The sequence below is a fragment of the Natator depressus genome, chromosome 17 (assembly GCF_965152275.1).
Source record: "Natator depressus isolate rNatDep1 chromosome 17, rNatDep2.hap1, whole genome shotgun sequence".
NCBI classification, from domain to species: Eukaryota; Metazoa; Chordata; order Testudines; family Cheloniidae; genus Natator; species Natator depressus.
The window spans coordinates 5,434,790-5,459,491 of NC_134250.1; the positions used below are offsets into that span (position 1 = coordinate 5,434,790).

General features: G+C 37.9%; 1 protein-coding gene across 8 annotated transcripts in view; it reads left to right on the top strand.

Annotated features, from left to right (window-relative positions):
• Positions 1 to 24,702, top strand: part of VMP1 (vacuole membrane protein 1) — an 89,018-nt gene that overhangs the window by 26,273 nt on the left and 38,043 nt on the right. For all 8 annotated transcript variants that reach the window (XM_074975029.1, XM_074975034.1, XM_074975028.1 and 5 more), the window contains 2 exons: positions 10,938 to 11,105; positions 15,639 to 15,770. In XM_074975029.1, the coding sequence (XP_074831130.1) occupies positions 10,938 to 11,105; positions 15,639 to 15,770 (300 nt within the window). The remainder of the gene's footprint in view (positions 1 to 10,937; positions 11,106 to 15,638; positions 15,771 to 24,702) is intronic.

Genomic DNA, 24,702 nt, shown 5'->3' on the forward strand with positions numbered 1-24,702 from the left:
TACATGCTCCTTGTTGTTAATATATATTCACCTCCCATTTTTAACATACTCATTTAAACCAGATCTAACAATAAATTACTTGTGTACACTTCATTAGCAGGTAAAAAGATTTCTGCTTTGATACTGTTGATGAAAACACTTCAAAATGATGTAAAAATCAAATCAGGCCTCAGCGACTTGATCTGTTGGGAGTAGAGCAGCAGTAAAGTGTTTTTAAATTACTCATAATTAATTGCTCATACCAAATCTGAATGCACAGTGAGATTGTTGAAAATGCAATTACATGATTAGACAACAGTGCTGTCAGGCTGACCCATGTGCTTCTGAGCGTTTGTTGCTGCTTGCAATAACGTCTTTGCTATTCTGGGAAGTGCTAGCATATATCATATATGATACAGGTGCATCTTTTAAAAATACATAGCCCTATATTTGACATGTACAACTATAGTAATATCAGAACAACTATGCACAAGCAAGCTGTTAGCTTGGCAAATAATTCAGTAGAATTATGTGTGCAGTAGATCCAATATGTGAATGACCCTGGATGTTTGCTCTCTCTAGCCTAGTTGGTTATTTTCCAAGTGTTAAAACAATGATTTGTCTGGATCCTTCAGAGGATCTCAATCCAGCTACTTGTCCTGCCATCCACAGAGAGGTAGATCATAATATCAGAAGGTAAAAGAGCATTGGAGGGTGGCATGAAGGGGTAGGTATTAAAATCTAAAGCAATCTCTACTTTAGGGGAGGTTTACTGTCAGTAAGGGACTGTGATTAGTATCAGTTCAAATCTGATTGCTTGTATTTAGGTTTTGTTGCTCTTTGACTACTAGAGGGATCTTCTTGAGTGTGCCTGAGTGTCAGTGTGTGATATTTAATGGTTATTCTTACTCTTAATTGCCATTTACTAGTTATCTTGAGGAACTTCCTTGATGTTAGACTGTATCTAAAATTGCTGTTCTGGATTGGTTTCTAGTTTCATGCTGCTTCTCTGTTTTTTATCCAGTGAAAAATGCAACATTTTAACTGGACTTTTGGGAAACAATGCTCACCATTGCCTCTAAGTGTCACTCTGAACACAAGGCTGGAATGTAATATGGCTTTAAAATATAGTGTGGAAGAAGACTACATGATTCTTCCGATAAATCTTCATTCTGACACCTTTCAAAACATGTCTGCTGGCTTAATTTCCTTAAGACATTGTTTTTCTTACATCTCTTTTGAAAATAACGTTTTAAAAATAGAAATTGACATGTAGCTCTGTAGGGATACAAAATCTGTTTGGCCACTAATTCAGACATTTTTTCCATCGGCCCACTGCTTCTTTCTACTGTCAAAAATAACTTCTCACATATTGCTGGCATTTTCAAACAGAAACAGCATGAATCACCTAGTTACCAGAAGAGCAGATGACCAAAGGTAGCTAGTCATATGCAAGGAATTCATATCACTAAAGGAGGTCTCTTTGCTGTTACAAAAAGTAATGAATGAGCTGCCAGTTGAACTTGTGATCATATGATTGGTTTGCAGTGCATACTTTAATAATGATTGACACTAGATGGAGCACTTGTTTGAAGTATTGCTTGCAAATGCTGTGTAGTGTTCATCAAATCCCCTTGCCTCGTGACTTAATTTCAGTTCATCTCTGGCACAGAAATTGCAAAAGTAGATGAAACTGAGACAAACAGAAAACAATTTCAGAATTATTGCTCATTTAAAAAAAAAAAAAAAAAAACACCTTTGCAGAAGCAAAAGGTCAGTGGCCTCGTGGAGCTGATAATTTGTTTTCTGTCCTAACATTGATGGCTAAGTGGAAGTGAATCCCTTATGGATCAGATATGTGAGGGGGAAAACCAGTTTCAGCTGTTGGAGTTGCGTGATATTTTTAAAAATGAATTTGTATGTCTAATTACCACTAGAGGCAAGTGGAGCAACTGTTGAATATGTTTTCATTGATAGTCCTGGTATGAAATAGAACAAACAGGAAATGTAAGAGTGTAACAAGAACCTCCAGGCCTCACCCACAGTGGCAGAATACAGGAATGCATTGTGTGTGGATGATGGAAGGGACGTTAAAGTCTTCAAAGCTTTCATATGTGGGGTTAGTCTCTGTAACGAAACCTCAGTGAAAAATCTTGTAATAAAAGAAAGGAAGTGACATTGCAGTAACTGCCGTCCACTATAAGTGATAAAAACAGTCTTATGAAGACAGAAGATGAATTAAATATCTTGCATCCTCCTTACAACTAAGTGGGCACAGAAGGAGTGTGTTTGGATTCCTTCTAGGTTGGAGATTAGTGTGCTTTGGGCTTGAATCAGTTCTGGGGTTTGTTTGATTGATTGGGCCAGGAGCTCACAAGCTGGTCTTCCATGAGTTCAGCAGCTTGGAACTGAAAAAAGACCCACTTGGTCTGACCTAAATGTCAGGTAATTCAGTTTGGGATCTGCTGACTTAAAATCCAAACATCTTGTGCAATAATCACTGGTTAATTAACTTGTACAAATACTGTTGCGAACCCCAATCATTCAAAAACCACGTCAGGCCCTCTGAAATCATGAGATTGCCTTTAAATCATGAAATTTTAAACAAACAAATATGCGGGGGGGGGGGGGTTTCTTTTGCCTCTGGGTTTTGAGCCTTTAGAGTACAGTCAGATCGTGGGTTTTTTTAGTCTACATGGCAGGAAAATCTTATTTTTCTTAAATGAAATCTGCAATTCCTATGTAATCATCTGACTCCAGGAGCTGGGCTTTTAAGAACACCGAATATCCCAAGACTCATGGTAAAATTGCAAGAGTTGGTAACACTGGAGATGGGTTTTGTCCAGTTGTGTGGTAATTTTGTGAAGTGGTCATACTATTTCTGAGAATCAGCAAACTTGTTTTCATTTCCACCCTGTGCTGGGATTGGAACAAAGTTACCATTTGGGTAATTTTGCAAACCCCATGCACTCACCTGCCTTTCCAGCTTTTGATTGCAAGAACCATTTTTAAAAGTTGCCAGAATGGCAGCCTCCATTTTGTTGTTCATGTATAAAATGTTGCTGTTAAATTATTGGCTGGAAGACTCTGCCTTTTACTGATTCTCCACTACTTTGCAAGGAGTCTTACCCTTCTCATGTGGATCCTTCAAAATTAATGTTAGTAATTGGAAGATTGATGGGTTCCATGTGTGTAGAAAAATGTGAGAAACAAACAAAGAACTTGCTTCTTTAGCAAGATGGGAAATGTTTTCTCTTTCCCCCCTGCATGCAATTCTTCCACTTGAAGAAAGTGTCCATATCCAGTTTGCATCATTCTTCAGTTTGCATGTCAGCTTACAAGCCTAGGACAAACTAAACAAGTGTCAGTTCTGTCCTGTCCAATAGCTGGGATCAGATTACTGTTGTTGACCAGGAAAGGTAGTTGAAAGAAAAATGTGTTGAACACAGAACGTGATTCAAAAATATTTTGAAATGGAGCCTGTTTGTATGAGGATTGTTCATGACTCTGTTTCTGTCTGATTTGTTTCCTTCATGCCAACTTCCTTTAGCTGTCCTAAGCTATTTACAGTGAACTGAAACATCCTGGAACACATGGATCAACATGGAGCTTAGAAAATTAATTCTGTCTATCACTGTTTGATGGGAACACCTCATTAGTTCTCACATGAGCTCTATTCTGCTTGATGCTGGAAGCATTTAGACTAAATACGCAACTATGCATTGCAAGAGTCCTAGTAGATTAAACTGTGCAGAGCTACCAATTTAGTTGGGTAAATTTCTTATGCTAATTTTCTTAAGTCTTCTCTCCATGTGAAATCTTATTTATTTTTAAGGGTGCCTATCATAACATGTGAGTCCTGTGGGACAAACCATGCTAATGTTTATCTGTCCATATCAATCGTAAATATATACAGAGCAGGGAACTGAATTCTGAGATCACAGAAGTGTTGTGTGTGTCTTCCCAATGGTATTTAAAGTGGTCAGACATCAGAATCTAGACATCTTTTCTGAAGCCTGAATCATTATAATAAACCTCTTGCATGAGGTGAATCAGTACGCTAGGGGATGGCTTCCTGGCACTTAGTCTTTAAATGTCTATAAGATGTTAGTGTAGTGGTGGCACTTAAACAATATTGAACGTTTTAGCCAGCAGCGGTGACTTGGAGTTATATCCATCAAGGGAGTAGAGTAGATGCTTGGCATGATATTTTGATCTTTCAAAGATTTACAAGCTGAATATTTCAAACTCTCTTATGAAAACAAATTTTGTTTTTATTTACTCAGTTCTCTTCTGCATTGTGCCTGCAATTCAAGCTGCTTTGCTGGGAGACCCTACAATACCCTTGTGTATTGTGTTTTCCCAGTCATGCACACATCCTGTTATTTCCTCTGTTCTGTTCCCATATGCAGATCTCAATTTTGTATGTTTCATGTTGCTCTTTGCTCACAAGAACAGGGCAGAGATAACGCACAACATAACCCAGCAAACCAAGATACAGCTGGAAAGGCTAAGAGTAGGCTTTACCACCATGTCCGTTTGAATTGATATTATAATGTGCTCTTCACTGATCATAAAAATATATCACTGGTTAAAGGAGGAAAGTGGGAGAATGCAGACCTCGGGACAGATGGGTGTTGAGGGAGGACAGGAGCAGCGTATAAACCCTCACACTTCCTACCTTGCCTCGCATTCCAGTTCTGCCCATAGGCAACCAGAAATCTGCTTGTAACTGCTACTGAGGAGGGGAGGGGGGGTGTTCTGGGTGGCATCTTTCATTTACCGTAAGTATTCTTGTAAAATAGCTGTATTTTGTTTTAATATCATGCCAAAGCCCGAGTTTCTCCTGGAAGTAACACCATGGCTATGCTGCACATTTAACAGCACCACGTGCATCATCCCCTGGTGACTCTTGTTCGGTTGTATTTGGAGCTGCTTGTTCATCATTTGGTATTTCCATTAGCCATGCTCTGAGAGGAAAGACTTAACTGAGGTGGGAATAGAAAAGAGCTAAATTAAATGTATAGGTTCCTGATGTAAAATTAGTGCAAATATGGGAATACAAAATTAGTACATCAAAGCTAGCCCAAATGATTTGGAAAGCTAAAGAAGCTCCAAGCTGAGAAAACGTCTTTGTTCTTAACTCCCGCTTTACAGCTTTCATTGCAACTCAGATAATATGTGAAATCATTCGGCCTTCTTGGGCCCTCGTGATATGTGGACAGACTGGGTTGATTTCAGAAGAGGGAGGAAAAACAACTTCCCAGAGTCAGAAATCTACACATGCTCATAGTCTGTACTTAGATGAATATGGACTAGCAACCTCTCTGATTCCAAGCTGTTGCAGTTGGGGTGAAAATGCTTTGGCTTATTAGCCAACTATCTCCATGCCAATTTTCCCTTTTAGTCACATCTGAAATGAACAGTTTTCTGTGTGTTTAGCTGCCCGCCAGTCCTGAAGATAAAAGGTGCTGTAACTTAGTCTTGCTTTCCTGAGAGGTGTAATGACTTAGTAGATAAGTATGAGATGAGTCGCAGGCTGTGGCAAAGCTAGCAGGCTGTTTCCCATGAGAAACTAGCTCTTGTTTTTCTTATTTATCTTAAATCAAATATAGAATGACACATTTTCCCCTTTTAGTGTAAGGGGTGAGTCTTGTACCAAGTACTAAAAATTCCATCTGCAAGGAAGAAAACAAGTTTATAGCCCACCAGAATACGTTCAAGATAATCCCCCATCTCTGTGGAAGTTGTATCATTTTTCCTTGTCATAAAATGTTTTTAAATTAGAGCTAGTCTAAAATTATATCTTCCTAAATATAAAATGTTAAAATTAGATCTAGATGTACTTGTGGGGCTAGCATCATTTCAACAATGTGCATGATCTGTAAAGGGAAAGCTGAGAACCACATTTGATATACAGTTTGATGCTCCATAATTTTGTTCATTGCATAGATACCAAAGTAATAAGTAACATAGAAATACCATAGATATTTCTTTTGATACTTACTTCCCCTTATCTTAAAGACTTTCTAATATAGTTTACATGCTGACATTTTTGAGGATGTGATTTGACTTTTTTATCTTGAAATACATATCCTTAATTTTTATCCCCCCCCCCTTTCTTTTTTTTCTTTGAGTGAGAAGGTAGTAAAAAATCTGTACTAATTGCTTCTACTTAAATGTGTTGTACCTGTTTGGAAATCTGTGCTTTCTGGAGACTTTAAATGCTGCCTTCCAGAATAACTTCCTACCCCAGAATAACAATGGGTAGATTCTAACTTTGGTGATTGATCAAAGCATTGAATGAAAAATAAATCTAGGGCTCCAAATGTATCCAAATGTATCATAGTTAGTGATTCCCCTAAATTACTTTTGCCAAAAATAGATTTGCATCAAGTCCTTACTGGTGACCACCCCTTGTCTCATTTGATTTATAAATTGCACAAATATTTCTAACAAATCACATTCCAGTCTAACCACAGGCTCCTGTTGGTCATTGTAAGAGTGTGGAGAGCAAATGTTTCTCCCCCGAATCAGCAGAAGATTACTGACTCCAGTATTTTTTGCCCCTGTCAGTGCTTGCCCCTGCAATTAAAAAGAAGAAAATAGGGTTGGGGGGAAGAGGAGAAAATTGGTGATTAGATATTACTTAACTTGACATTTTAATGATTCTTCTGGCTTCTTTGACAAACCATACCTCTACTAAGCCTACCAGTTTTGCTGCCGTTTATTTAGTGTAACGGGGATTGGAGTGATTTTAAAATGTATGTCCATTTAAAGATGGACCTAAAGTTAGACTTAAGCAGCAGGTATTTCTTAACAGGTTACGTAAATTGACCCACCATAAAAATTAACTCAAACTTTGGAAAAGCCATTAATGCCTTTTTTTAAAAAAAGAAAATTTGGTAAGCAAACATGGGTACATGGGTGAGACAAAGGTCAAAAACTGTGACTGAGGATTAATATTTAGACTCAAAGAGCAAAAAGAAAATACTTGAAGAAAATAGGCAGGTATTTTCAAAGGGCCTGGAGGGGCTGGGCATTCTAATTGCATTGAAAGCCAATGAGAATTGGGTACCAACGCCCATTTGTGTCTTTGAAAATCACCCCACCCACATAGTTTGACTATCATTATTGCTAGATATAAAATAAAATGGCACCTGTCTTTGTTGCAACATTTATGATATGACCTTACAACAGCTCTTGCCCTGTCAGGACCACATTTCTAGTTGAGTGGATTGCCCTCCCGGGCCGCAGATTGCCCACCACTGAGTTAGACCAACCCCAGTCTTTTGAGATTCAAGGGGAAATTATGGACTTGTGGACCAAAGCATTGTACATTCATAATGGAGGCTCGGTTCTTGAGACTAGATACTGTATGTGGGCTTTGCAGGTCTGAACTGGAACAAAAACACATATCCGAAATATCACATGCAGTCTGCCAAACCATGGTATGTTGTCCAGTTGACTTTACTCAAAGCAGCAGAGCTCAGCTGCTTTAAGTAAGGGGCACAAGATTGTTTTGCCTCTCTTACATGGCTAGTTCTGAATTTGAGTACTCCACACTTGATCATCATTCTAAATGAACCTTTTACATTTTATTTCTTATTCCAGTTAAAATGTGGTTTCTGTGGGATCCATAATTTCAACTTTTTTCCATGATAGAATTGTTTGCATTTCAGTAGAAGAGTTGTGCCAAATTGATTTAGTCGTCAGGTGGCTGGAGGGATGTTTTCAGCTCTATTCTGAAATGTATTTTTCCATTTACTGCTTCTTGCTTTAGGATTTTTCCTTTTGCAGACTTCAGTTGTTGAAACAGTTAGAGCTGGGTTAATAGGAAGATGTGTATTTGAGACAATTAAGGCATTCAAGAGATGGCAACACTTGTTAGAAGATCTGAGGGAACCTAGGCTATTAATTGTGGCAAGTTGTTAAACAGTGAATAGGGGTTGTGTGTGTGTGGTTTGCTTTTATAACAATTATCCTTAGCAGACCCCCTATTACATTTTCTTTGTCTTCACTTGCTGTGCTCAAAGTTAAAATGTCGGCTTCTCCAGGCAGGGACCTATCGTAAATTGTCCGCAAGCCTTCATTTCAAAATCTTGGCCTTCAAGAAAGTGGTAATTTCACTTATTGAAGTAAAGCAGAGGGCATTACTGTGCTGCCAATTGTACTTTTTTTCTTACGCTGCTATAAGATTGAAACTAACCGGTTCTGCACTTGCAGTCTTTCATCACAGCTGGCCACAGTTACATTATACTGTGGTATGTCTTCCAAATTTTGTGGAACTGAAAATCATACTTCTTGATTCACACCCCATGTCTCTGACAACCTTGGCAATGAACTTGCCCTTACCCTCAAGAGACCATGAGCAATGGCACTTGACTTTGGGGTTTTCCTCAATGCAAATTTTCAGCTGAGGAGAATTATGTTGCAGATTTGAATAGTTTACAGCTTGAGGCACAAGGCCTTAAAAGATCTTTTAATGCATGAAGCTATCTGGGTATAGGAGGGAAAAAAATCAAGATTCCTTGAAATTTTAGGGCCTATCAAGGAAGGGATGATCTTATGATCTGGTTTCAGTTCCCAGCTCTGCAACTGACTTGCTGTTTGACCTTGGACAAGTCACTTAATCTTTTCTGGTGTTGGTTCTCCATGTATAAAAAGGGGGTACTTTCTTTGTCGTGCCCTTTGTCTGTTTAGATTGTAAACTCTTTGGGGCAGGGACTGCCTCTTACTATGGATACATACAGGGTCCAGCCTCTAGACAGTACTGCAGTACAGATAATTAGTAATTTTTCACCCGTCTGCAGTGTCTTTGCCCTACAGAATCAGAACAATTATTTGGTATTTAACAGGTCTGAATCTGCTCTCATATTGTCTTTACTTCAGTGCAGTTCCTTTGACGGAATTGCTCCTAATTTACCATGAGATCAGAACTATAACTTTATTTAAATAATTACGGAAAGTAGTTCAAGTTAATGCCTATTGAGCATCAGATCAGTCTCCCAACAAAAGAACAAGGAGAGAGGTACAGGTAAAAGAATTGGCTTGACAGCAAAGTGGAAATTTTCTTACTTGTTTCAGTGGTCTAGAATTGAATAGCCTATAACTGATAGCCAAAGTTACCATGTGAAAATTAAAATAGACTAGGTATTTTCTCAGTAGGACTTTTCCACTATTTTGTATACCTAAAATAACTTGCTACATATACTAAATTTTGTAATTCTATTGTTCCAGTCGGTTCAGAGAAACTGCTAATATTGACAAGAGTGAACCCAATGAAAAACCACCTCCCAATGTCTAGATAAGAACTCAGTAAGCTGTTCATTCTCATAGATATTTAAGGTCAGAGTGATTTTCTACTCTGACTTCTGTGGGCCTAACACAGCCCATGAAATTTCACCCAGTATTTCCTGCAACAAGCCCATAAACTCTCCCAAATAGTCCCTGGTCTCTGTATTAAAATATTTTTTTAAAATACCGTATAAAGGGAAATAGAGCTGTCCAAGCAATAGGTGTTGTGCATCAAGTGCACTCTCTTCCCATTATCATTACATTCACAGATTTATTCGCTGTATAATAAATATAATTTCGATTTGCTTTTTGTACTGTGATTCCCTGCTGATCTAATAGACTGAGAGTCACTTAAGAAAAAAAACACAGAGGAAAATTGTTGACAGAATATCTCCCAAAATGATGACAAAAACCCACCATGTAATTAATAGCAGAAGCTAAAGACTGAGCAATACTTGCTGTGTATGTAAACACAATTGATTATTAATTTATTCTGCTAAGGCTAAGACTGTGGGTGAAATTAAGTTTGCAAAAAATCTGTTTTAATAAAAATTTCTAAACAATTTATACAGTTTGAGCATGTTGCTGAAACACAGATGTTGGAAGGTGATTTTTAAGCCGATTCTTTGTTTTTGAAACTCTTGATGTCCAGCATAAGGATAAATCTGAACTATTTGCACAGATTTATAGTAGTTTTACTATTTTATAGTCCTACAATGGCAGTTTGTTCCATTATTTAACTGTATTGCATTTTGGTTCTTGTACACATTTGAAGCCATCTGTACCTAAGATCTGGCCTCAATAAAATGCGTTGGTAACCTTTAATAGAAGGCAGAGTCCGTGACTCAACTTAATTTCATTAATAATGATACTTGGCACTTGCACAAAAGTTGAGCTTTAAAGCGCTTTACAAACAATTTTCTGAGCACCTTACACATTGGAAACTGAAGCAGAAAGACTGTGATTTGCACAAGAGATTGCTGACATACTAACTGATGTTTTAAGAAAAGAGTGGAGAGAAGGGGAGGAACACTTCAAAATACTGTCAGGTCCAACTAGGCTCAAAACCTAGGTTTTGTAAAACCTGTTTTTGCAAAACTGAAATCAGTAGAAATACTTTTATGGGATCTTTTTTAAAAATATTTGAAATAATTGCATTTTGTTGTTGTTAAGATGTAAAGATTCCTTTGCAGTATTTGCATCTCAGACATTGCTGTTCTGTGCCAATGCATGAGAAACTGAAAGACTATTCAGCTTCTTTATTAATTGCTTGTGTGGAATATTATGGGAAAAAACCATTGGTTAAAAGTATACTTTGATTTTTTTTTAAAGTTCTTCAAGTTTTAAGTCTACAGTGTTACTACTAATACAGGCAAGGAAACATGTATTTTAACGTCATAGTCCCTTAAAACTGAAACAGGAGCACTTTAGATTTTCTTATGTTTGGAGTTGGATGTTTATTTACTTACATGCATCGGAAGGCTAAGACCATTGTATATAACATTATATACTATATCTAATGTAAAGTGTGGAAGTACATTTTCTGGATGCATTTTGTGTCCTGATAGGTTTCCTATTAGCAATATTATTTAAGGTAAAGCTAACTCTTGTTTAATGCACACACAATGTACTGAAAAGTTCTTGTCTGATATATTTTTCAGGGTCCACACATAGCATCAGTTACACTTGCTGCGTATGAATGTAACTCAGTTAATTTTCCTGAACCACCGTACCCTGATCAAATTATCTGTCCTGATGAGGAGGGGATTGAAGGATCCATCTCTTTATGGACCATAATCTCAAAAGTCAGGCTAGAGGCCTGCATGTGGGTAAGGTTTAACTTACACAATTTTACCTAAAATAAACAAAGCAATGCTGGCTTTTGCTGACAGCAGTAACATATAACTCTTCATGTTGGAGGCATGATTTGCTGATTCACTTTAGATGTCTGTATTAGATCTGAACATCTTCAAAATGTATTAAACAGAAGCAGTTGAAAATGGTTGGGTCAATTTTTATCAGCTCCAGGATTGGAGTAAGGTTGGGGAAAAAAAGAAATCTTCTACTTTGTTATAGGAATTTCTTCTGTAGAGTCCTATAAAAATCACCTCTGTTTCCAAAGCGTAACTGTTTTTTCTAGGCACTTTAGCAGAAAATGCATGACATGTACGAGCAACTAAGTGCAAGAGACAAGTTTTTGAAAGGAGATTCTTTGCCCCAGCTGCGCTTGCAGATTAAGGGCTGAATCCTGCAAGCAGTGAGGCAAGTGAGTGACTTCACTCTCATGAATACTCCCTTCGAAGTCCATGGGCATATTCAAGTGAATGAAGTTATTCATGTGTTGAAAGGATCAGGTCCTAATGTTGTAGCAGGTGCCCTGATCTTGGGGCTGCGTCCGTTTTCTGTTGTGTTGCATGTAGCCTGAAATTAAAAATCCATGTTTTCCTGATGAAAACATTCACTTATACAGCAAAAAAAGAAAAAAAAAAAGTTATCTGCTAAACACTGAAGCACACTCTTAGGGCAGGTATTTAGTGAGGTGGATGTGGGTGCTTGTCCCTGGAAATGCACTCTAATTTTAGTTTAGTGTTCACTTCTTTGGCTTTTTAAAATTTGTTTATTGAAGAATATTGGTCAGCTAAGATGTCTTTTTCCCATAAAATGTAAACTATTTTGAACTGAAACTTACACAGACATATCTGTTTTGAACTGCTTTTATGCCGAAAGGTTACCACTGATGACTTCCTGTTCTGACCATTGGTTTAATTTATTAAATACTTGGTTCTCCAATTCAGATGTTGGGGATGGAATGGGATCACTATAGTATATCTTTTCTAACTTGTTTCTGGAAGCCTTAAAGGTTTGAAAATAACCCATAATAGACTTTATATTTTGGTTATTACAGTTTTAAAATTTGTCAGTGACCCTATCTCCAACAAAGAAGTTAAATGTAGATCATACACGTTACAGGTTTATAAGTACAGTGTACAAATACTTACCAAAAAAAAAAATCTTCAAGGATAGAAGTGCAAACCCCGAGCCCTCTCAAAAACAAACACAATATACGTTTTTAATGTTTCCTTTTGCTAACTAGAGAGCAAAATTGCATAAATGTTTCCATATTTGAAAAATAAGTAGAGTTAACTGAAAATCTCCCACAAACAAGCGTCTATAAGACAGTAAGTTCGGGATCTCTTTCACTCTTTCTTTCTTTTTTCCTACTGCTCCACATCATAGTCTTCATGAAGTTGGAGCAATAAGAATATCATTTAAAATTAAGTTCTAGGGTTGCAAGGAAAATGTAGCTCAGGATGAATGTGCTTGCTGCACATCTTTGTTAATGTATAAAATTACTGACCTAAACTGAAAATTAAGTAGCTTAGACCGAAATGAACACACAGTTGCATGCCTTGCAACTGATTGTACCCTATCTTGAGAGGAGAGAGAGAACAAGAGGTACCTTCTAAGGCCTTCCTTTGTGCTGCTTGCTGGTTCAGACCAGGGGAATTACAAGACTATCTGAGCAAGCCAAAATGTTTTGTGTAATCTCCTCTTTCTTCCTACCCTCCTCCAAATATATTGTCAGCTACCTTTTTTTTGAACTTTGGCTGTGGTAGATTTCCCCATGGGCACATCTTCAGTTTGCCACTGGTGTCTACTATAAAGTTTTATGCTTTCTTGGACTCTTTCATGAGTACCTAAACATTTCTTAAAAAGAAAAGGTGTACTTGTGGCACCTTAGAGACTAACAAATTTATTTGAGCATAAGCTTTCGTGAGCTACAGCTCACTTCATCAGATGCATCCAATGAAGTGAGCTGTAGCTCACGAAAGCTTATGCTCAAATAAATTTGTTAGTCTCTAAGGTGCCACAAGTCCTCCTTTTCTTTTTGCGAATACAGACTAACACGGCTGCTACTCTGAAACCTAAACATTTCTTGTTAACTTCCTGTAGGTCAAATCAAATTGGCAGCTGCACTGCTGCTTCCATTGTTTTTCTTTTGTCTTTACTCCAGTTTGCTTTTATAGAAACCACTGAAGAATTCTTGGTCCTATCACTGTTAAATCCAAAATCCTTTTATGTGGAACACAATACTAAATTCCTGAAAAGGAAGTAAATGGACCAACAGTTTTAGTAACTCAAAATCTGACAAATAAATAGCAATATTAATTTTTCTCCTTGCAAACTGAAACCAAGAACAGTAGGTTGAATTTTTTATTAGTGTCTGATTATGGGAAACTAACTCATGAAAACTAAAAAGTTATGAACTATCAATTTCTAGTAATCTCTACAATCTGAAACAGTCAATACAGCTGTTTAAAATTCAGACACAAAGGGGTATTAGAGGGAGCCTTTTGCATTGTCTAATTCTCCAGTTCCCTGGCTCATTGGGTCAGCAGGGACCGGAAGTGTTGCTGACAGCATCCTGGTGCCCAGTGAGGGAGTGAAGCAACATTACTAAACACTAATTGCTGTTAGACAATTAGTGTGTAACCATGTGGAGTGGCTCCAAAGTGGATCCTGGCCCTTTCTCCTTGATCAAAAGGTGACAGTCAGTATAAAACGGGCCTCAACAGACCTGGCTTGCAGAAGGTGTTTTTAAACGGCTTTCAGCCTGCTGGGGGTAGGCCAGTTTTCAGAGCCTTCCACCCCACAGAAGCTATGAATTGAATAGCACCCTAAATGTGTTGCAGCTCTTTTGTGTTTTTATTAGAAATTATCTGAAAAGGTAAAAATGTATAATCTCTCAGGATTGGCAGGACAGGCAGTCTGTGTCTTGACCAGGATAAAGTTTAAAAGAAGCTTTCTAGATGAGTAGTTTCCCATTTTAACTGTATGCATTTGTGCAAAAGAATGTTGATTAGCACTTGCCTTTCTAATTCCTTGTTGATGTAGGGAAACTCTAAGCAAATATCAGATGGAAATTTTAACAGTAAGAGTAAACAGCAATGTTTGCAAAAGATAGTATATAGTTGTTGGTTTGGATCACTTAAATGCTTCCTTTTTTACATATTAAGGCAATCTGTCTTGAGTAGACATGGAATCATATGATCTCGTTGTACTTTCGAGATGTTTTGTAACAAAGACCTTGTGATTTAACCAGTTTAAGGAAAGTTCACTTCTAGTACACACATGGGAACCTTTCTCTTCATGAATAAAATGAAGCCAAGCAAATTGGCACATTGTTGTGAAGCAAACATTACTTCTGTTCTTGCATCACCTTGAGAACATAATCCCAAATTATTTTTTCTGAAAAATAGCTATAACTGTTCCCAAGCTTAACTTTCCATGTATCAGAAATAGACAGGCTAATGATGTTTTGGTGGTGGTGTATTCATGCAAATTTGTTACACATGTGGACAATAGGAAGACAAACATATCAGGGGGGTGTATTTATACAGTACACAAACAGGGAGTTTGGGTAATAGTACAACTGATGTATTTTTATAGTGTTTAAAATCAACCTGTTGATTTAGAATATACAAAGCAGCTGGGATTCTCCCCTACATACAGCTGCATACAGAATATGAACAAAGGAAACTGAAGGGCTTTATGCTGCTTTAAAGGAATATAAAAGCATTTGTCATTTGCTAATGGTTCTTAGTAAGAAGGGACATCTGCGTGTGGCTAAGGGTTAGCACTTTTCCAACAAAGCGCCCACCTATTGTGCTATTACGTATCCTATATTTAAACCATTTGCATTTAATCCAAGTTCCTGTTTCATTAACCTCTGTTTATCCGTATGTCTAATACTGATTTAAAAAAAAAACAAAAAAAAAAAAACTAAAGCTGTATCTACCCACAAGGCTGAAATGAGTCATTTGATGTCCCAAGAAAACCAATCATTTTCCTGCAGTGAAAAGGCAACCCTACTCTGATTCTTATTTCTCTTGGCTTTCTTGACCCCATTTTGTGGACAGATAAAATACTAGATAAGTTACAGCCTGCTCAACATATTTTCATTTGCTCAAACTGTAGTAGAACTTGAGGCAATGTTTTCCGATAAACAAGTGTGCCAAGTCTCAGGACAGACAATTCAACTGTATTACAACTCTACAGACTTATAGTTTGGGCTGGGGGGAGAATGCATGTGGCTAAACTAAGAGAGGGGAAAAATATAGTTTCTCAGGGTAACTTGGATAACATTTGAAGCTGGGAGAACTTTGTGTAGCTGGTAACAATAATTAGCCTCCATTGGAAACAAGTGACCCCTGCAGTTCTGGTGGGATAAACCTTATATGTATTTGTGACTCTTCTTATGAGTATTTTTTTTTAAAAGGAAAATTGTGAACATCAGTTGAGCTTTTTTTAAAGAGCTCTAATCAAGAAAAATAAAATTAAAATAATTATTCTCTTCCCAGGGTGCTGGCACAGCTATTGGAGAGCTGCCTCCTTATTTCATGGCCAGAGCAGCCCGACTCTCTGGTGCTGAACCTGATGATGAAGAGTATCAGGAATTTGAGGAGATGCTGGAACACGCAGAGGCTGCACAAGTAAGAACACTGCAAAATATTAGAATGCGTTTAATTATCACAAAACACAGCAAGATTAAGATGCAGCAGACAACAGTTCCACTGAAACAAACATGCGAGAAAGCAGCCAATGTGACTTTGTGAGGGGCTGCTCATAGGTTAGAAAAGAACCTGCACTGGATACAGAGATGTAGAGAAAACCAAACAATTATTTATAGTCCGTTAAGGCAGGGATATGTTAATGTAGACAAAAAAATTAAGGCAAACAATACTTTTACAAATACAAAAAAGTTCTACAAATATGGCAAAAGAAGTATTAGAGGGAAGGTGAGGCCCACTAATAAATGATGTAGGAGTCATTAAACTAACTGTGATTATTAAATAGCTGAACTGCTAAACTGTTTCTTAAAACTCTCTTAACGAGGAGATAATCGCCAGCCAACTTATTTTCACTGGATAATACTCACCTGCCTTGCCACTAGCTGTTTGTGCTGCCAATGTCTTGGCCGATTTAACAACCTGAGGAAACGTATTCTTCCTGATGTTGAAAAGCAACCAAGCTGCTTTGAATCTTTTTATTCTTAGCCTTTTTCAATTCAGTTTTATTGATAGATATAATACAACTTGCGTTGCCCCATATTAGATCTTAATCGAGTATGTGACTGTTAATAGCTTTCTGTTCAGGTCAGCAGTCTGTGTGCACCTTGGTTCAGAAATTATTTAGTTTCTAAATGTACAATTCTGGGGGGAAAGGGAGGGGCGGAATTTTCAGAAATGTCTTGCTGCTGAATTCCTACTCTGTATTCTGCTTCCTTTTTATTCCTGTTTGTTTGTCTACTAAACCACTAGGTGGAAGTGGGTCACGATAGCATCAGCTTGATTCCTTCGTATAAAAATCTATCTACTATGCACAGCAAAAGAGTTTACATTGTTTTCTCTTTGACCAGCCCTTCACTGTAGCAAAGAAACTACTGAGTCTTGACTTTTAAGAAGTATAAATGTTTCTTACCCTCTCTTTTGAGAAGTTATTGCATGCAGGAAAAAATAATCCGAAGAGAGAGAGCATTTGGATAAACCCAAGAATCCCTGAAAATATTCTTCCAAAAACAGCCTTAGGTTTCCTTGGACTTGTCTGCAAACATTCATTCTAGTCTAATAATGTTAATCATAGTATTTAATGCTGTCTAGCTTGCCAGCACTTCAGGACAAGAAGCTCATCTTAATACCTATTCAGGAAAATGCCTAACACATTGGCACTAGATAAATAATAATAGTAAATTAAGGGATCCATCTTTTTAAAGGCATACGACCAAAAATTCACCTACTTTGACTTTTGCTCCATTGCCAGATATTTATTTTACAAACCAATCCTTGATCCATATACATATTTTAAAAATCCCAGCAAACCACAAAACCAATCAAAAACATGACTCAGAATTGAACTACTATCCATATCTATTTACGGTGACTCTCCCAGTAAGTTATGAGAGATTTTTAAAGTTCTAGGTGCAGCCAAGATTGGTTTCTAAAATGCATGGTAGGATTCTTGGATATAAAACCTTTGCTAGTGAGGAATCTTGTCAAGATAGACCAAAAATACCCTTAACTACAATGATTGTGTGATTGGTGAACAAATGAAATAGTGTCGTTTGTTGAGGAAAAAATAACATTGTATTTATCAGCGCTTTGATTTCATTTTCTCAGCAGTTGAGTTTGGATTGAAGCACATTGTTTTGAGGATGGATGACCAGATGAAATTTCTTAAAACTTTACTTGCAGTTTGATTCCTATAAGACACTCCAGCGTGAGGCTATGGCAATCTGATTAAATTGTAGTACCGTTACAAAACTAATAGTTCAGTATTGAAGATTGGACGGTATTTTCCACACGCTAATATGACTTCCTTTGTGCTTTTGGCTTTCTGTTGTGTTTTTGCTAGATGTCTGTGAGAGGCACGCATGAATGTCTCTTCCTATGGCCTTGAGCAAATCCTGGCATCGTTCACAAAAGTGAAGCTTTGTCGCTGTTTGCACTGCATAATCACTACTGTGTGTGCAGTTTAAAGTTTCCTTATAATTGCTGAATAGCAAAGTTTCTGTTACCTAAATCAGCTTGCCTCACTGTCAGATTCTGATCCTCAGTGCCCAATAGTATAGAGAATTTGGCAATCTGATGCCAATGGAAAACTACAAATGTTTGACGCCATTTAACAGGGAAAGGAATCCTTTCAATATAAAGGCCTCTCTCCTCCCCATTCATTTGGGAGGTGTGAAAATAGGTGTGTTAGTATTTGAAAATAGCTTCCTCCTTTAGTTCTAATGAGCTGTTATAGCTGCCTACAAAGCAGAGCCAAATTGCTTGGCATTTTGCATGTTTTGTATGTTTTTTAATTAAGAAAACTTGTCAATATTATTTCTGAGAAATACTATCGTTTTTGCAAAACAGATGAGGATACTTGTGGCATTCTGTCAAGTAATATCCAGTCTGTGTGATTGACAGAAGAGAAAAATGTTCTCTGTGGATTTTTTAAAAGGACTAAAGAGAAATAAAATGGGTTATACAGTATGATGGGTTAGACCAATCATTCTGTTAAAATTTGCATGGGGAAGAATATTGTCTCCCTAAAGTTAAAGAACGTATTTGAGCAGGTTTTCTTTCATAAACTGTCAATCCAAGTGACCTGGGTTCTGGAGTCACTTTTTGAGAGAAACCATGAGCTGGCTGATGTGTAACTTTCTGTTTTTGTATTTTTCCATTAATATATTTAGAAAAAGCCCCATATCTTAATGGAACACCACTTCTTCTTTTTTTTTTGTTTGTCAGTTACAGTTACTGTAAGTTAACTAAAGAGAGCTTCACATCTTCTATTGCTTCATATATCACCTTTTATTCTGCTTGGTTGTCCTGCTGGCAGTACTGTAATTCTGCCTTGCTTAGTCAGGATTGCTTTTTCACGAACACTACAGTAAATGCAAAGCACGGCTGGCTGTATCACTACACTAAACTAACTTGGCCTGTGATATGGGAAATATTTCCTCTATATATTATGAATTTTATTTTTTATAGAATTTTAATAGTGATTTTTCCAATGGCTGTCACTTCGGTTCTGTCCAGTTAAGTGCCAGTGTCCTGAAATTTTCTATCAGAGCTCCCCACTCTAAATAAGAGGAATATCATTGGTGAAACCTTTCAAACCAACCTCTCAATTAGGGGAAGTTGAATCTACTACTCAGTGCTGGAGCAGCGCATCGGCAATAACCGTGCAAATGTAACTGTGCAGTTTCCTATATATGCTTTTTGTCTCTGTTTTTGCCAGTATGATAGTTACTGATTGTAGAGTATTTTCTGACGTCTAAATCTTTTTCTGTATCATACTGAACAACTTAAAAGCTGATGAAGTTTGTGGTGAAAACAAAGCTTAATTCAACTTAATACAACTCTATGAAAGTACCGAATGCGTGGGCCCCTGCTGTATCATGCTGCTCTCTACTAAGAGGAGAACGTAACTAAAGGGGCCCTGATAACTAATTAAATCTTCTTTGTACATCTGAGTGTTAGTGACTTTCTGTGTTTTGGATTCATATTTAAGTGGCTTATTCTTTAAGGACTAATGATTTACACTTTGAGTGCTTGGGCTTTGCTTCTGTGCACTGCTGTGGGAGCCAAGTTTCCCTGTAAAAAAATATTTGCTAGTTGCCTGTGTTACTATCGGTTACTTGCTGTTTGTTTACTTTCCAAATTATGTTCTGGCTTCCTTTAAAGAATACAAACTTGAAAAAGGGTTAATACCATATAAACCCTGAGATAAAACAGGACTCGTTGTAAATGATTGAGTGCCATCTGTGCACTGAGCATCAGCCGTTGCTGGGACCTGTTTTTGACTCCACTGAACCTTTACTGGTTGTGGTTTGTCTGGCCATCACATGACTTCTCTGAAAATTCCCCCTCCCCTCCATTTCCAGTAAACTGTTTGAACAGGAGTGACTCAGAGTGAAACCAGCTTCCCTGTAACCACAGGGCCTGTTAAAGAATTTGTCAACGTGGACTCTAGAGGGTTTGTATTAAACTTCACTGTAACTGCTTTGGTTTGTATTGCGTCAGGAGTTCCATAGAACAACTTCCTGCCTGAAGAGTATGTTGCTTGTCGGCAATGAGTTAAACTGATGAACTCTGAGCTTAAACCTATCTTTCTAGCATTTCTTAAAGGCTTTGTGCCTTGAGTAGGATTGCTTTTCCACACCTTAATGTAGAGTTTCTCGTTTCAGAAATAAGAGTGCAAAGTACACCACCACACCCAACCATGGTTGCTTTGAGGACTGGAGCACTGTATGTTCTGACAGGGCACTGTGACTTCACGCACCTGGCATGAATAAGTCGAAATGTTATGTAATTACCAAAGTAGAGCCGGTCTGTGGTTTAAATTAAATATTGATCTGTTTCTTGGTTAAAACAATGTTAACCATCGTGTTCAGGTATGACTTCTCTAAAAGGCTTCCTTGGTTGCCAGCTTGTTGGATCGAAAGGTTATTTTGTTGCCTTGGTTTTTTACAAGAAAATTTTGTGCTTAAAATAGTGCATGGGGAGTTGTCAAGATTTCCACTGTACTGTTCTTGCTGCACTTCCATTTTCTTTACATTTTTCCTTCCCAGAAAGTATTTGTTTGGATCCAATTCCAGATGCCATTCTTCATGTTTCCTTTAGTCTTCCATTCGCCCCCTTCCCTCATCAGCGTCCTCTCTTTATTAATTGTGCTGTACAAGAAAGAGATTCTTTCTCAGCGTTTGGTCTAGGCTGCCTAATGGGTGGCCACCAGGAGGCTTGTCTGCACATTGTGCATTCCTGAAGTTTGATGCATGCATTTGTTAATACATGTATGGGAGTTCTTTTTTAACCCTTTCACCAGAGCCAGAATTAAAAATATAAGTTCACACTGGTCTAACTCTGGTGAAGCTTCCCCTTGAAAATAGAACTTTCTGTGAAATACAGGGCTGTATAGTGAGCTAAGAATGAAATTATTTTTCACTGGAGAAAGAACCTACTAAATAGCAGTATCATCTTTAGTATCAGTATAGTCTTTGAGATGAATGGTAGATTGTTCTGGGCTTTGTAAAGGATCAGTGAAAACTTTCCTGAGTTCAGAAACCATATTAAAGAGGACTTCCCAAGAAAAGGGGGCAATGAAGGGTTAATATAGCCAGACTGTTGACAATAGAAGCTATGAGTAATAACATAAGCCTTTTTTCTTGCTTGAATTTCTTTGGTTATAGGCAATAAATACAGCAGTCTTGTGCCTGCATTGTTCTATTCATTTGCACACCTGTTTACAGATAAGGAAAAAATAACCAGTAGGAATCATTAGGTTACCTTTGTTTAAACTAATTTAAAGATGTCTTTTCAGTTTTCTCTTTGAAATGCCCTTTGCAAAATGCAGTAGAGGCTTTATTCACTAAAACTTCTTTACATGCTTCCATGTTTTTTAAATCTGGAACGTGCAAATGAATAACTTCCTAATACAAAGTCACCAAGTTAGAAGTCTTGATCACACTGAAATGGCCTGGCCCACTATCAGCACTGAAAGCAGAAATTAGTCCAGTTACAAATCTTATGTTGTTTTGCAATAAAAGCCCATCATGCCAAAAAGAGTACAATGTGAGTTTCTGATCTCGCAAGCTGCTATTGTATAGCAGTTGTGAACGAGCAGTTAGTTTGAACTCGCCCTTGGATGTTCATGGGGAATTCATGTTGCTGTCACTGAGCGTTCCATGTACATATCTAAGGACACAATTTGTCCTTAACACTTGATGTATAGTACCGCAGTCTCAGATGAGATTAATTCTCTTTATGTTCTCTGCAGAATAATCAGTAACTTCTGTATAAATTTCCAAATCTTTGTTTGCATTTTCTGGGAAGCTGGTATCCAGTCAGAAATTTCTAATCATGATCTCTGTTCCTTAAATTCAGATGTATAAGCTCCCTTACCCTGTCTCCCTTACCCAGGATTTTGTTAGCTCCCGTACTTCATCCCTTATCTTATCTTCCTTTAGGACTCCCTTCTAATTTCAATCAGGTTCATCCCAAAGCTTTCTTACCATTTCGTATGTGGATTGTATTTGAGTTTTTGGCCTTATGTGATTTGGAGGAGACAAGTCACTGGGAAAACATGCTGCATGTCAGAAAAGGAGCTTCTAAAAGATAGTTTGGAATATAAAGCTTCAAGCAAGTTCATTTTTCTACTCCTCTCCATACTAGGGTCTGTTCTGTCAAACAAAAGAACACCCCAATGTTCAGTGTATAGGATAGAGATCAAAAGGAGATGCTTGAAGTACCACCCACCCCTTCCCCCCAATAGGAGCCTGCAATAAATAATAGAGATTAATTCTTGTGTCATCAAGAAAATGGCTACATTTTTTCTTGTTCCAAACACTGTTTAAATCCTTACCCTTGTAGGAGAGTGGTATGCAGACCACTTCTCTTTAAGTCATCTGGCAGCCCTGTCTGCTTCCCATGAATAATAAGTGGCAAGATATGCTGAGCTCTGTACATCATCTGCCGATTAGGTTTATTAGGGGCGCCCTTGCATGTAGGGAGGCTGGTCAGCTGTGTAATAGGTTATTTGCCTGTTTTTAATAATTTAAGTATCTTTGTTGCTTGTGTTTTTGTTTTGAGTTTTTTGTTTGTTTGTTTGTTTGGTTTTTTTCCTGATTTCAAGTTCCTTGTGAAGGGACAAAATATATATATTTAATGCTGGTGACTTTTTTTTATTTGGATTTGTCTGGGGACGAAATAGCATTGCATACTATGCTCATCCGGTTATCCAAAATTGCTTCCTTCCTTATTGTGGGCCTACAGGGGTAGGTAATCAATCTCACTGCATTCCAGACACAAAGAGCCTTTGTTACAATAACTAGATCTTGCTCAAATCCTAGATTTAAAATATATATTTTTTAAATGTGGATAGGCCAGGACTTTCAGGATGTCCTGCTGCTGCTGGTTACACCAGCTTGCTAGATCAGCTGCCTGTGGCCATGGGAATCTGATTGTAGCCTCAGTATGGATGAACCCTTGATTTGATGCTATATAATGGTGGTTGAGCAGCCACCCCTTGTCAGATGCAGTATCGATAGACCATATTGATGTTAGACCATTCAGAGAGGATGGGGACAGAATGGGGTTTGGGGGTCACTGCCTAATGTATGGGAATGAGTCTGGCAGGTTTTCTATACTTCCTTGTTCTTCACTAGTAGAGCAGTGGTGACTAACTTAACACTGGTCTGACTCCTCCTTGTCCAGAACAGTGGCCTGGCTGCCTTCTCTACCATGTGACAAATATAGAAAAAATGCTTAGTTGTCTTCCATGGAACAAATAGCAGGATCTACACACTGCCAGATCTCTTGCAAGAAGTGAACCTCTGGAATAACTGGGTATAGACCCCATGTACCCTTAATTCCGTGATGAGTGAAATAATATTAATTTGTATGTAATGTCTGTATAGCCCTTTGAAAATATAAAGTGCTAGGTGCTCATGTAATGCTCCAGCGCCGGTCTGAGATGAGGAGCAGAGCACAGTGGGGGCTGGGGATGTGGTAGAACATTGCTAGTGTACTAGAGGACAGATCTGATAAGACTCTGAAACGACATGCTTCTTCCTCTTCCCTCAAACTGTTTCCTTTAATTGTGTTTCATTCTTTGCATAATTTCTTTCTGGTTAAAATGAAACAGTAGAACTTTACTTTTTTTTTTTTTTTTTTTTTTTTAATTCACAAGTGAGAGAGCTTCAGATCCAGCTGGAGAGAAGTGCCAGAGCTCAGTTTGTGGGAGTTCCCACTCGCTTTGAGCTCTGACCTAAACGCATTCAGCCCCGTGGATCATTGCCATAGAACTGGTGCTGGATTGCTGTTATCTTGAGACTTGTAAGGCAGGCTTTGGAGATACTGTGGATTTTGGTGTTGTAAGAATTTGTTCTGGCTGTTCACAAGTACATTTTCTAGTCCTTATCCCAAGATGCTTGGTGGATGGGGGAAATTATTCCAAGCCTTTCCTACTCCAGGATGGACAGAGTAATGAAGAAAATTAGATAGCCTCTTATTTAGTCCAAAGAGTCTAATTAAAACAGAACTCTTTATTCTCTTGTTACAATGCTCAGGCAGTTAGCAGTAAATTGTGTACTGTGCATTTCACTGATCAACCTAGATCCGCAGATTTTAGTGAGAGCTCTTATTTTTCACACAAGGGGTTACTGTTGGCAAGGGTCCTATTTCTGCTCAAATGCAGGTTTAAAGTATCAAATATATTGTCATGGCCATTACAAGGAAAACCTCATTTCATTATGTTCTGGCCTTTTCTACCTAGGTACCTATCTATCTAGTTATATATGGCCTTCATCACTAGAGTGTCTTGAGAGCCTGCACCGGAACAGCATTAGTATCCTATGCGGTACTCTCCGCCCCTTTTCTTTTTAATAGTCCCCTTCAAAACTCCTGTGCTGTAAGGGCAATAAGGTTAATTGTGTTTCTCATCAGAGAACTCCCCCCCTCCTTTTTCCGCCCTTTCTTTTTTTTTTTTTAAGGGGTGGGAACTGAGTTTAGTTACTTTCTCTCTTAATATGTGACGCACCAAAATTAGGCCTTGTTCCACCATCCTGAGTGAATTGGCAGTGTCTTCAGATAATGTGGAAGCTGCATGAAAGGCATTAATGTGAGCAGATTTGGTGGTGGAAATGCATTGATATATTTCTTAAGACACACAGCCAGTTCATGTGTTCCTCCAAACCTTTGTTGCATTTTGACATAGATAATTTTATATGTTAGCCATTTATTACTGTTTTATTACTTAATTGTTTCTTTCGTCACCTTCAACATCATGTAGTGAGTGTCCTTTTCCTGATCAGTAGGCTGATAGTGTAATTTAGTTGCCATATGTATATTCTTATTAGTTGGGATTTGCATCGATATC